Source organism: Falco peregrinus, chromosome 7 (genome assembly GCF_023634155.1).
Source record: "Falco peregrinus isolate bFalPer1 chromosome 7, bFalPer1.pri, whole genome shotgun sequence".
NCBI lineage: Eukaryota > Metazoa > Chordata > Aves > Falconiformes > Falconidae > Falco > Falco peregrinus.
In genome coordinates, this window is record NC_073727.1 from 10,802,817 (window position 1) to 10,816,890 (window position 14,074).

Here is a 14,074-nt window from a genome sequence, read left to right on the forward strand (position 1 = left end):
TTGCATTTTCAGAGCTATCAATATTCAAACCTCTACTCTGGCAAGCTTTCTGCCGTTGTGTTGCTCTGTCAGGGCTTATGCAGGACTGAATAGGATCCACCCTAGGGTGAGCTGAGGTTCTTACAAAGACTGCGTAATGAAGGATGACTGCTGGTGAATATATCACTCTTGCACTTTAATTTGGAAAGCCAGCCGAATCACACTGGGAGCAGGCATCTTTCTGACAGGTCTCCCAGTCAGCCTCTCTAGGCTGATCACACAAAAGCAAGGGCTGTCCCTCAGGACTTGCCTGGTGGTCTAAGAACCAAAAGCTGACTTGCCAGTCTTTCACATAAGGCTTTCTGTCTGTTTGCCACAACAGGGATGTATAAAATATTCGTACTTGTATAAATAAGTTTCTTATGATTCCCAGGTCTTATACAAAAGTTCAGAGACTGCTCTGATGTGGAGCTTCCAATGTATTTGCGCACCAGATGACCTTAGATAAGATTTTATGTATATTTATAAGGAACTGAAACTGAAATCTTAGTACAGATGTATGAGTAGCATATATTTGTATATTACATTTTCCATTTCATATAACATCCACTTTTGCATACAAGAGTGGGTACTGTGAAAGACATTTCTACAAAGGTTTTGTCAAGCCATTTCCAACTGTAATCTAACAATACTGCATCTTTCATGTAAGTGGTAGAACAAGATAAATTCCACAGTAAACAGGATTTCTACCTCTTCTGCATTGTTTTTGCTTTGTGGGACTCCTAATTTTTGGCAGAGGATTGCAAACCTCCTTCACTTTCCTGTTCCTGATTTTTTAATTTTTAATTTTCTTTAAACAAGCTTTCTGCAAAGAATATGATATGCTCTATATCATTGCTCCGTAAAGTAGAATGCTCTGTAGCAGGCCAGAAATCTTCAGTTCAAATGAATTTTGGTTCTTTTTCATCAGTGTCAGGACAATGACAACATCCCATTTTCTTAAACTATAATTTGTCTTCCACTTGTATATGTGCATTTTTTTCTTTTGTTGATTTTTGTGTTTGGAGTTTTCCTGGCAAAAATGTTCCTCATAAATATTATAGTCTGAATCACTGGAATAACTAGATGGGAATTTCCTTCTGAAATATTTGAGGAAACATTACTATTTTGACCTTTTTGTTTAATAGAAGTAGATACGTCTGAAGTAAAACTTCTTTTTTCCTAGATGTACTATATAATAAAATTACAATATTGTATCCCTAGCTTTATAGCTAAGATGAAATTTTATTATAAATGATGTATTTGGTTTATGTTCAGTTTTAAGAACCTCTGTGTGCCTGTTCAGTGGTATTCACTTTGATGTGTTCACATTGATCAGAGTGAAGATGGCTATGGGTAGATAAGGAAAATGTAAAACTATTTAAGATAATTATGAAAACTAACATCTCCTCTACTAAGATGCATTTTTATGGTGTCTTTCTAAAAGACTGCATAACTGAAAGCTGTGTTTGAACTAACTTTATAGTGTATACATTTCAACTAATATATGGTCTATCTACAGTATTCAATGTGTTACAGAGCACTTTCGAGCTTAGAGTTCACCAGCTAAGTCTTACGTCCTCGATATACAGCTACAAATATTAAACTAATAGGGCAATATTTAGATTGTGACAGTGAGATTTGGATATAGGCTAGAATTTACAAATACATTAAAAGAAAAGCAGGTGATATTGTTTACAATTCTGGAGCTGAACTATTTAAGTTTCAGAGCAAAACTCTGCATGTCAATATCTCATATGTTGTTTCACAGCCTTCTAAAAATACAGCTTTATGAATCTAGCAACTTTCCTGCTTAGTGCTCAGGTTTACTATGGTATGCTTTAAGAATGGATGCTGCCTGCTCACACAGCATTCACATGAAAATGTGAAGAACATATCATGTGAAAAGTGGCACAAAAAAATCTTCAGAAACCCTTCCCATCTTATTCTGCTGAAGTTTAAAAATTGTTCCACCCATAAGAAGCATTGAACAGGAAAAGACAGAAACAAGAGAAATGAAGATAAGCACCCTTTGCTTATACCTTTTCTTTACAGTTCATTATAATAGCGTCACAATTAATTGTACATCATTGTTATAGGAAGACTAATTATTGTGTTTATTGTTTAGATGAATTCTGGTTCTCAGATGGGTCCTTATCTGATAAAGCCAAATTCAATGATCCTGGCCTGATGCCCCTGCCAGACACTGCCACAGGGCTAGACTGGTCCCACCTGGTAGATGCTGCACGAGCGTTTGAAGGTAACAGGAAAATTTGAATAAAGATCAATGTTCAGTACACACACTTTTTTTTTTTTTTTAAATATATATTGTATAGCTACATTTTGAATTACAAAAATTCGGTGTTTGCCTCTGTAGCCCTTTAGTTCTTTTGGCAGTATCATTTCTCAGCGTGGAAAATTGTCACTGAAAACGTGGGGTATTCATGATGCTTTCAGTATCTATCTTAGATAAATTCATCCATTTAGGCGCCTTCTGTATCCTTCTGTAATCGACTGAAAAAATCAGGTGCTTTGAAGGAGGGATTCAAAGCACTTAAGTTAGATGTTTAAAATGAAACGGGGAGTAACACTTCCCTGGGTTTATTGTGTTGTGTTTATAAACTTGTAAGTGTAGTCCAAATGATGTTGCCATCCCTCACAGTTTTCATCATAAGGCCTTGAAAAGCAGCAAAAATGTACGCAATATTTTCCAGTAGCAGAACTTGAGGCGCAGGATATAGGCCAGGTTTGCATTATTAAATTTAGAAGACCAGCCTAACTAAGAAAAAACCTCATTTGCCTGTCTGAGAGCTAAATCTACATATAATGTATAAACACAGAAAGGTGGATATTGGTTTGAGTGTGTATATGAATATGTACAGCTGAATGTGTCAGTGTTTTTTTGTTTCTGAGGGGTGTTTTAGTTAGGTCACTGTGCTGTCCTAAAATTTCCAACAGTTCTTAACTGGTGTTGCTCTCATTAGCGAATGTATGGCAGGTCTAAGGTATCTGTGCGTAAGGATGGCATTAACACAGTCATTGTGTAAGATACAGGTCTTAACTTCTTGAGGAGAACGGGTAGTGAAGTTAGTGATGAGATGTTCCTCTATTTTTTCAACTAAAAGCCACATGGGTGTCAGTTTTCTGGAACCTGATTCCTTCCCTAAGTATGAAGTGATTAAATTTCAATTTGATCAAAAGCTTTTCAGAACTACTACTATAATAATACAAATGGCATTTTTAAAAGCCCAAACCAACAGTGATCATGAACAATCTGAAGTACTGGGTTGTTTCTTAACCTGATTCAGTGTATGTGCATTCGTCACTGTTCAGTACTACTCAAACACACCTGTTGTAGCTGGCAGGCAGGGCTGTGACACTGAGAATCTGACAAGTGTTCCCATGCATTTCTTATGTTTGATTGCTCAGGGAACATCCTGCAATTTGTTATTGACATCTTAAATTAACTGAAAACAGATTTGGATCAGTATATGACTAATTCTGTAACTTTGTACTTGAAGAGTATTTTTACATGCTAGTAAAAAATTTCAGTTCAGCTGACTGAAATGTCATTCTGTACCAGTTATCTCCTGTATTTTTAGCTTGCTTTGAAAACGTCAATAGTTTTTCATTATTTTTACTACTTAATATCATGATGAAATTTATTTCACTTTGGTATGTGCTATGTGAATGTAATTACCATTTTAATTTGAGGGAGAGAGGTAGAACAACATAACTGTCCACAGTGCTCTATCCTAGGGAGGAGGAGTGTTCACTTCTTGGGTTTTAATTGTAGAAATCTTAGATGTATCTGTAGATAATGCAGAAGAACTCATGGTCTGAGTTCCTAGATAGAAACTTTCTATTGTTTGGGGTTTTTTTAATTATTGTAAGAATTTGAGTAATAAATAATAATCTAGTTTTGTATGAAGGACTGTAATTCTTTTCTGTTTAGGACTCTAAAATAAAGACATCTGTGTATATGTTAAATGATTTATAAAATGTTTTGACTAAATTCATAGTACTGCAATTTGAAATTTTTACGAGCAATAGAATTTTTAAGCCCTTGTTCAACTTTCTCTATCCTGTGTCTTGCAATTTGAAAATCATTTTAAAAAAGAGTAACTGATAGGCATGTCACAAAAAAGTCACTGGGAGGGAATGTGTTTGATAGGAATTAGCAGATACAGTTTCCTTATGTATTTTAATGTTGTTGACTTAGGAGCTGCTTCAGCTTACTCTGTAAAAATTGCTCGGAATTAGCTGGTTTGCATTCTATCAATGTGAAAAAGACAGTGGGTGATTCTAAAGGTTGTCCACCTCTGAATATAAACCTACTTTGATCCTTTCATTAAACTGGGTGGAAACGTGATCACACTGTATATAGGACCATCTCAAAAAAACCCAAACCAACCCGCCCACCCAAACCTTCAAAGAAAAAGGATGCATACGATGGATAGGACTTTCATAATACTGATTTAAGAAATTGATGTTAAGAGTTGTTCTCTAGTTTGGCTTTGCCAGCCTGATATATCAAAGTTGTATTCTGTTCTAGCTCCTAGATACAAGACTTAATTTTAGGTTTTTCTTTGTACAAGGTCTTTTTTTAATTAGAATTTAGGTTTATTAGAATTACCAATCTGATTCCAAAGTCAGGGTTTTCCCCCTGTGATCTCTGTAGATTGTATGTTGACAACTTACATATTCTGACGACTTCCATGTCCAAAATCTGGGCCTCACAGTCCTTCATCTGTCTGTTTTAAATGCAGTTATATCTTGATTAATGTTAAATATACCCTTTTTAGGTGCTTATAATGTTGGCATTAATTGGATTAAGAATTAAATATAGTAGCAAGGTTTTTGCGACCATCATCTATACTCAGAGTTTACTCATGGGTGTAACAAGAACAGTGGTCTCATTTTGAGCTTCCCCCTCTACCCCCAAATGAATAGTTAACTAGGTTGTTTATTAATTAGTTACTAGCTTTTATCCAACTGAAGGCTTGGTCCTGTGGCCCATGAGGGTGGAGTAAGCCATTACTTGTTTTTTTAAATTGAAGGCATGATGATAACGCTTTTCACTTTGTGAGGATTTCATTTTCCACTGCTTTTGCTTGCAAGAGCTTGTGTGGGAAACTGAATATTTACTCCAAACTTTCCCTGAAAATTCTCTGTTATTGCTAAGACAGGTGTTCACAGCGCAATGGAGAGCTGTGCAGGCATCAACTCCATGGGCTCCAGCAAGTACATCAGTCAGGGGTTTTGCTCGAGCTGTGTCTGTTGGGATCTGCATCCATAAGCTGGAGCACATTGCAACTTCAAGTCTTCACACTGCCTTCCTTTCCAGGACAGAGTTTTGACTGTGCTGTTTATCCAGAGATCATCTTTATGGATGCATGACATGGATGCAGTCAGTAGCAAGGGGTATCCTTCCATTTCTTTCACACATGGGTAGGCTACTTCCAGTTCCCGTCTTTTATTTTAGTGGGAGCTGCAGAGGGACAGCACAACCAGGAAGCAGGTGACGTGCTAGAAGTATGTGGCTGTATGGTTTTTTTTCATCCGTTCCGGAAGTAAACAATAAAAAAACAGACAGAGCTGCATGTGACTGTATAGCAAAAGCAGCAGGGTTTTAGGGAGGGCAGTTGGGTTGAAAAAGGAGAAGTTAAAAAAGCAAAAGCAAGCAAGGAAGCATGTTGAACTGAGTAAAGGTAAATATATGGGGGTGTTGTGGAATAAATTTGAAAGCCAAATTAGAAGAAAAACAAAGAAATCTCAGAAAACAATATGGGATAAGGGAGAGAATGTATTTTTTTAATTATCTTTTTGTGTTATCCCTCCTATAGATCTCCAAGTTAGGGAAGAAGGACTGGGTTTCAACCTCTGTATTATGTTACTGATGGCTAATTTTGGATCTTTTCCATGTTTTGGGGAACAAAAGGAGAAACCTTTCTAGATGTCCATATCTGTTTCTGTCATTACAAAAGAGTATTGACACAAACATAAATATTGATTATTATTATAAATAGAGAATTTTTGCTACTTTAAATGAGGGTTATTGTGCTTTAAAAAAAAGCTGTTTAGCATTTGGTAAATCATATTGTGGGCATTAATAGCATAAGAAAGCCCCTCTGATGTCTCTGATTTAGTTCATTAAAATAGGTGGTTTCAACTTCTGGGTTTTTTTCCAGGCTATTTCTATGAATGTCTACTACTGCCAGTCGGAATGCAGTATTTTTTAATGCTTGTTTATCTTTGCAGAAACATCTGTGCTGCTATAATTAATATTATAAAATCTTTATCGCTTAATGCGAGTAATGCTACACATAACATAATGAGAAAGAATTGAAGCATTCAGCATGGCAGATAATTATTTTAACCAAATTAGTATGTTAGAGTGCTAGAAAAAGAGAAAAATATTAGGTTAACATTTGGTCATTTCTAGTGCATGCGTGTGTAACTTTTTTTTTCTTCAGTGCATATGTCAGTGTATGTTTGTGGGTAGATATGACCTCAATTATAAGAGAGCAGCTTTATGCACTATATTCATTTTAGCCTTTTCTTCTCTCTGGTACATCAAAACTGGCTGGAGTTATTTCTGCCTGTTAGTGGTCTAGTACAATGAAAATCCAGATTCAAATTCTTAGTGGTTACAACTGTACAATTCTATTACTTTAGAGTGAGACATGAATTTTGTCTTATCTTTGGTCTTGCTAAGTCAACTGTTGATTAAACTTTTTATATAAACACCAATATATTTTTGCAAATAGTTTTCCATGTGTGGGTCCTGTGGGGTTTGGCAAGGATGTCCCAGAGAAAAATAAAGAGCTCTGAGATTTACATATTATTTTCTTCTGTTTAGTATGTACATATCACTTGAATTGAATAGGAGGTGTCCCTGTAGTTTGGAGGAAGCAGAACCTGTGTCTACAGCATCGTAGTCAGAAATACACTTGTTTTTTCTTTTGAAAAGTTAGCTGTTAGTGAAAGCATCTTTGATTTCATTTTCATGAATATAGAGTCAAGACAGTTCTGTTAAAAACAAATAAACCAAAAATCAGTGGGAAGATTTTGGTCTTTGAAGCACAAGTTCAACCTTCACCACAACTCACCTAAACCAGTTTTGATTTAAAAAGTAAGTTGGTGAAACTATTGCTAAGTGTGAATACTTAGAGGGATATCAGTGAGATTTGCTGTAGTTACTGAAAACAAAGATGTGTCTTTAAAAGTACTTGACAAGTCTTCAAAGGCAAAATAGTTTCCTAGTCTAGGATTTTATTGATGTACTAGTTATTGCAGAGTTTTATGGTGTCACTAACGAGTTCAGAGAATGATTTTGACACTAACCTGGCTTTTGATAATTAAGGAACTACCTCTTTGAAGAGCAACACAGAAATTTACGTAGTATGTGATATGATTGGAGACTTCTGGGTATTAGCAATCATGTAGTGACTTTATTCCTCACCTGATGAATGTGAGAATATGGTTTCATATTTTATAAAGATATGAATATTGGAAAAATATGTTTAAGTTGTGCTAGGATAATATAAAAGGTTTAACAATGAATTTCTTATTCTAAGTTTTAATACTATTTTTAAATTATGTGGAGATTAAATTCATTAGGGATTACACAAGGAAGGAAAAAATCAATCCACACAATACACTTCAGGTTTTCAAATTTTTGTTGTGGGTTGAAATAATAGGAAAATATTTTCATATATTTTGTTTAAATATGGCATCACGTGATTTCATTAAAGCTGCATGTACCTGGTTTTGCACCTGCTTTTATCCATCAAGAAAGAGATCCTTCAAATACTGCTGGGGACATCAAATAACAAAACATTTTCTCAACTGACAAAATAAACCAGACAAGTGGCCATTCTCTTTAATTAAGTTTAGTTGGCAGAGGGAGAAAAATGCAGATATTTTTATATATATATACACATATATATATATATATATAAACAGTAGAATTGCCTCTGAGACACAACGTTACCTGTCATGTATTGTTTGCCGTAGGTAAAATAGCAACAGCATAACATTTGTTGCTGGCTGTTCTCTTCTATGAAGTGGTAACAAAAGTGTGAACAGTGTAAAGGTGAAATCAATAATTAGATATGTAGTTCCAACTGATCGCTTACACGGTCTCGTGTCTGGCCCACAGGCTGTGTTTGGGCTGGGAGAGTAGTTTTAATTTACCTGTACTAATTAAATCTATGCAACTTAATAAGTTTCAGCTCTGTAAATGAGGTCATTCATTATGTGTTGAAAATTATATTCTTACCTTATTGTCAGCACATATGAAAAAGTTATGTTTATATTTGCTGATATTGATCGCTCGTCAGAAATAGAGATAAAAGGAAGGGGAAACGGGCTGTGGTCTTTAAAATGGGACAAAAAATGACATGCAACTTTTCTTCATTATCTTATGGAATTAATTCTCAATCTTTGCTATTCCTTAAAACTATTCATTTAAAGAATCCCTTTAAAGAGCTTTTTAGGGATTTCCTATGTTTGTTTGGTAGAACTTTTAGTCCAAAATCTCCTTCCTAGTTGAAACGATCTGGTCTGTGTTCGCTGTTGGGGTGCATAGGGCCTGGAGGGTTGGCTTTGTGTGTGGCACGCCAAGCTGTCATGCTGTGTTGCAACACTGGGTGTTACTGTGAAGAGGCACGGGGCATGACACCTCATGCTGGCCTGGAACGTTGGTGGTGTGTCAAAATGGTGTTGCGAAGCCGAGAGCGAGAGCCAGCATGAGCGGGAGCATCCGGCTGTGTGCGCTGTACGTGAGGGCCACAGCCGCGCCAGCAGAGATGGACTCTCTTGTTCATAGGAACATTCTAAATCTTATTCCAGGTTTTGACTCAGATGAAGAATTTGGGCCGTTCTGTCATCACACGCCGTTTCTAGGTGATGGTCTGGGCTTGATGGCTTTTGCCTTTTTTAAACTTTCTTTACTATTTCCTATGTTTGCACGTTTGCATGATGATGCAAGCTTCGGGCTTGTGGGGTGGTAGAGCAAGGGGAGAAAGGGCAAGGCAGGCATGTTATTGCCAGAATTTATTACAAGCCTACAGAATGGATTTTGTTTGACAGAAATAAGTTAAATCAATCTCCACAGAATATGGATTTTTATTTTTTTTAAGAAGACAAATTAAATCCTAATGAATGCATCATTTACTCCTGTTCTGTGCAATGATGATCTGCATGGCATACTTCTATTATGTGGTGACTGATGTATTTTGGCAACCACACTGTATATCCATAGGTAATTACATCTGTGCTTGTTAGATTGTGTTCTAGTGGAATCCAATGTAGATAATAGTGTGCCTTAGTAATATATATAACAAAAACTCAATTGATAAAAATAGTGTGAATTTATTGTTTTTCAAGTATGCAGATTACCATGAGGTTCTGCAAATGCTTGAGACAGTAAAACAGTGTGAAATGAACAGTGCAGATTTCTGAGGAATCCAATGGCTTTAAGTCCATGGGAAATGCAAACCTTTTCAATGAATTATTATTGTCATTGGTTGTGGTCCTGAATTCTCAAATGTTTTTCTGCGGATTTCATCAAAACCAATTTACTGTTCATATCAGCATTAACTGGTCCAAACAAATCTATCTTACTCTGCTGATAGACACAAAAAATTGCTTTGGGGTTGCCTTTGGATGCAGATGTGGGGAAGCCAACTAGTTGGAATATACTTTACATCTGCTGATTATCTTCAAAGCTGTGATGTAGAAACCTACATCCATTTCTCTAACTGATACAGGATAATGGCTGCAATGTAGCCTTTTATTTTGTATATATGTCCAGCTTTAAACGTATCCTTACGTTACTTTTTTACAGATCAGAGAGTAGCATCTTTTTGTACCTTGAATGATATGCAGCAAGCTCAGGGCTTGGAAGGAGCACAAGACTTACCTTTGGATGAGAGTCCCACGGATGGAAAAGATTTCCTTGAGGCTACTGGGTATGTCAGAATTAAAGTGGATTTCTTACAAAAATATTTTAAGAAAATATGTTCTCTTAATGTTGCATGTCAAATTGCTTGTATGCGTGTTTCACTGCTATTTGATGGCAGACCTATTACCTTGACTGATCATGTCTTTGATTCTGAAAAATGTTGTTTCTTGGAATGAGCCTCTGAGCAGTTCTACCTAGAAAATTTTAGGTATAGTCAGATAAAGCTCTCTCACTAGAATAGGCCTCTGATGCAGAGTCTCGGCTAATTGAATTTTTCACTGTATTCCTCCTATAAAATACTAACTTGTGTTAACATTTATTTATATTTTTATTTGTATAGAACTGTAATAGGAGCTGAACTCTGTAGTTTGCAATAACCTTATCTGCAGCACATCTCAGACCTTGGAACAGGTGTTCCTACCTATCTTTTGCAACTATTTGCAACTACTTGCAAAACCATGATTTTTCATTCATACAGAGGTAAATTAACCAAGAGAAGTTGTAGCTGAGGACTGCAGGAAACTTGTATGCCAAACTGTCCAATTCTTCAAATTCTTCCCGGTGCTCTGGAGAAAGAACTTTTTTTTTTTTTTCTTTTCCCCGTCTTCCCTGCTGTGAGGAGTATACTTATTAAAAACACAGATTCAGCAGTGTAATCTGTCCACTAGTGTGCTTTAACAGAAAAACACATCTTTCATTAGTTTTGCTCTTCAGCTGCAGGAATGGAAGAACAGGAAACGGAGGGAAAAGTCTTCTTGCTTGTTAGACTATCACATTATAATTTGAACCAATTTTACAGAAATTAACTTACGTGGTAAAGCAGATTTATTGTAATGACTTCCAAGTCCACATCTTTCCCAGCCTAGTGATCAGTAAGGATTGCAAAAGACTGTTAAAGATGTTCCACTTTTAGTATCGTCAAATCTGTCAGATTTGTGGACTTGCATGAAGCAGCTGATTCAGCTTTGTATATAAAGCTTATCTCTTCAGCTTCTCTCTTCTAGACAAAATGATTCGCATTATGGCTAATTTCATCTATAACGTATATGAAACTGTCTCCCGCAGTGCTCATTATCATACAGGAAATAGAAGCTATTCTCAGTATTTTCTTTCAGTTGTGCATTTCATTAACCTGTGGCAATATTTCATATGTTTTGACCTTTAAACAAAATATTTGTCTCCATAAAGCCATAGGTTTATCCTTTGCTGCAAATGACACAACCGCAGACCAGACAAAAGAACTCCTAACAGCTCTTTTGGTTTACAGTAATTGCTACTGCAGCTTGCTCCAGATTAGTACAGTCCTTATCTGAAGGCAGCTTGTTAACAAACATGCTCAGCACACCATTTAGCAGCAAGTTTGACTTGCCCTGTGAAGGGTATGTGCAAATAATTCCTAAAACATTCCTTCTTAAATCATTGTGAATTCTGCCTGATTCGCCTGAGAGGCAGATTTCAGATATTACAGCAATGGGTTCCAGTAGTAGTCTTTTGCTGTTGCTGGTTTTGTCACTGTTTTCCTAACTATGCCTAAATTGATTTTTTTTCTTTGCTATTAGTAAAAGTGTTACTCTGCAAAAGCTAGGGGAGGAAATGTTTTTAACTAACCCGGAGTGAAGGTAGTGGTTTACTTTACAGGGAGCATGCCCCAAGTACTCTGACTGGAAAAGTAAACCAGCTGGAAGTCATCCTCCGGCAGCTACAAACTGACCTGAGAAAGGTAAGAGATCATTAGCGATACTATTACTCTTCGGTTTTAATAGTTGTATTTTTATGCAGAGTTCGGCAAGGGCTTTAAAAAAGTACATCAATTAAACTGTATAGTGTAATCAATGAATGATAGAGCCCAGTGGCTCATCTTAGCACTGAGGCGCAGGAGGTCCTCTGGGAATGGTTATGTGAACAAGCTGCCCTCAGGATAACTAGTTTATGGGTCTTTTTTCTCCAGAATAACTGTCTTACATACAGTCATACCCAGAAAGAATGAGGCACTTTATCTCCATTTATCGTACCTTGGATTTAACAAAGGGTAGGGATACGGACACGAGCACTATCGCTAAGTAGTTAACACGCCAGATTTGTCATCCTTGTTGCCTTGTGGTGTCTTGCTCACATAACAATGACCTGCTTTGTGTCTCATCTGCTGTCTAATTTGTGAGCTGGAGACAATGCCAGGACTAGTAGAAATGAGACTGCTTTTGGTAAGAAAATAATCATGTAAGAGAAAATTTTGAAATTAGATATTTTTCTTCCGTAATGTATGCTTTAAATCAGTTCCTAACGGCTTGGGTTCTCATATATGATTTGTAATAGCTAAAAGCTCGTTATCCTTTTAGTGCTTGAATTTTTTTGTTAAATGGTGCAAACTCCTATAATTTATGTATTGAAGTAGCATGTAGTTTTCTTGCAATATCAGAATGAATGAGGTAGTTGGAGCGTATTTCAGGAATTACCTTACAGTTAGTATTTGTCAGGATTAGGGAACTCAAAGAAAGTAGCTGTGTGATTTGCACAGAAATAATAACAACAAAAATAAATACTGTCTTCACGGCAACTTGCTTTACTCAATGTGTGTCTTTGTTAACCAGGAAAAACAGGACAAGGCAGTTCTCCAAGCAGAGGTGCAGCATCTGAGGCAAGATAATATGAGACTTCAGGAGGAGTCTCAAACAGCAGCTGCTCAACTGAGGAAATTTACAGAATGGTTTTTCAATACGATAGACAAAAAATCCTAATGACTGCGCCCCTGGAAAATATGTATTTGAACAATGTAACAGCTGTATTTTTTGAATTAGCGGGGTAATAATTTCACTGTGTTCACAATCCATTTTAGGTGTTTCCGCTACATTCTCTGTCCAGCTTTACTCATCTGAAAAGGAGAGAGAACTGTGGTAATCCGTCTTTAAATTCATATGAAGAAAGCAGAGAATAGCAGATATTTGTTTGTGTGCAGATGAATGTAAAAAATCTTTAGTGTCATTTTAGACATTTTTAGAAGATGCTCTGGCTGGGGCTTGCCTGAAGAGGAATATTTGGGGTTTTAGTTCCTGCATTTCAGGTGTGCTGGTGAAGATGTTAAAGCAATTTACATTAGCTTGGGCTTCAGTATTGTAAGATAAAAAGAATAACCAGACATATACTTTAATGTTTAAAAGGTGCTCTATTTTTTTGTATGTACAGTAGTTTTATTTCCACAGTCCACATTGTCATAGCAATAAGAATGGAGGTATAGTGAATAGTCACAAAGCTGTGTTTATAAAATGTTAGCACTGATGTGTTTAACACTAGTTTGGATGCAGATACATTAGAGATTATTTATTTGCAGGAACAAATGGTGCCTGAATATAAACAGTGTTCTGATTTTCTAAAAATACACATGCCTTGTAAATGGCTCACTGGGGTTAGCCCACTCCCAACTTCAGTTACTTTTGTATAGTCAATGTTCAGCTAAACAGCTATACTGCTTAACTATTGAAATCATGTATGGTGTGAGCCAGCCAATCAATTGTACAATGCCAAATTTCTTTATCTTTGTACAGAAGCTTTGATCAAGTGTCTTGTATTTAACACCTTTATTTAAGCTTATTTAACCTTAAATTGTTGTTTTTATAAAGTTTGTTTTATCTGCACTATGGTGAGGTCAGTTGGTTGCAAGTTGTAATATTTTTAGCTTGCCAAGACTGTACTGAGGAGTTCTAGAAAATTCTAACAATTGGATGCTGCTAGTACACAACTGATTTGTTTGTATGCTTTAACATTTTTAACTGTTTAATTTGAAATGAACATACATCCTGCTTTTTTAATAAATGTTCAAAACTTAAACCCGGATTATTTTGTTGTCTGTAATCACTGTCATCCGTAATAGCTCAGGTTGCCGCTGAGCCCACTCTCTAGGCTCTTAACCCAGAGACAGTCCAAACCCCCAGAGCTTTCATGGTCCCTTGTTACCAACGAGAGACCCTCAACGTTATCGAAGTTAATTTCTTTGGCGTGTCCTGTCCTATAACTGAGAAGGTGGCTTCACGGGTCAAAAGGTGTTTTGGCTATTCCTAGGCATTGATCAGTGACCTCGGGAGAAAAAACTGC

General features: G+C 36.4%; 1 protein-coding gene across 8 annotated transcripts in view; it reads left to right on the plus strand.

Annotated features, from left to right (window-relative positions):
- Nucleotides 1–13,816, plus strand: part of SIPA1L2 (signal induced proliferation associated 1 like 2) — a 151,861-nt gene extending 138,045 nt beyond the window's left edge. For 5 of the 8 annotated variants that reach the window (XM_055810595.1, XM_055810597.1, XM_055810596.1 and 2 more), the window contains 5 exons: nt 2,147–2,278; nt 8,875–8,928; nt 9,872–9,995; nt 11,627–11,708; nt 12,577–13,816. In XM_055810595.1, coding sequence (XP_055666570.1) covers nt 2,147–2,278; nt 8,875–8,928; nt 9,872–9,995; nt 11,627–11,708; nt 12,577–12,723 — 539 coding nt within the window. In that variant the 3' untranslated portion in view covers nt 12,724–13,816. The remainder of the gene's footprint in view (nt 1–2,146; nt 2,279–8,874; nt 8,929–9,871; nt 9,996–11,626; nt 11,709–12,576) is intronic. The other 3 variants (XM_055810598.1, XM_055810601.1, XM_055810602.1) reach the window with 2 other exon arrangements.
- Nucleotides 13,817–14,074: the final 258 nt, after the last annotated feature.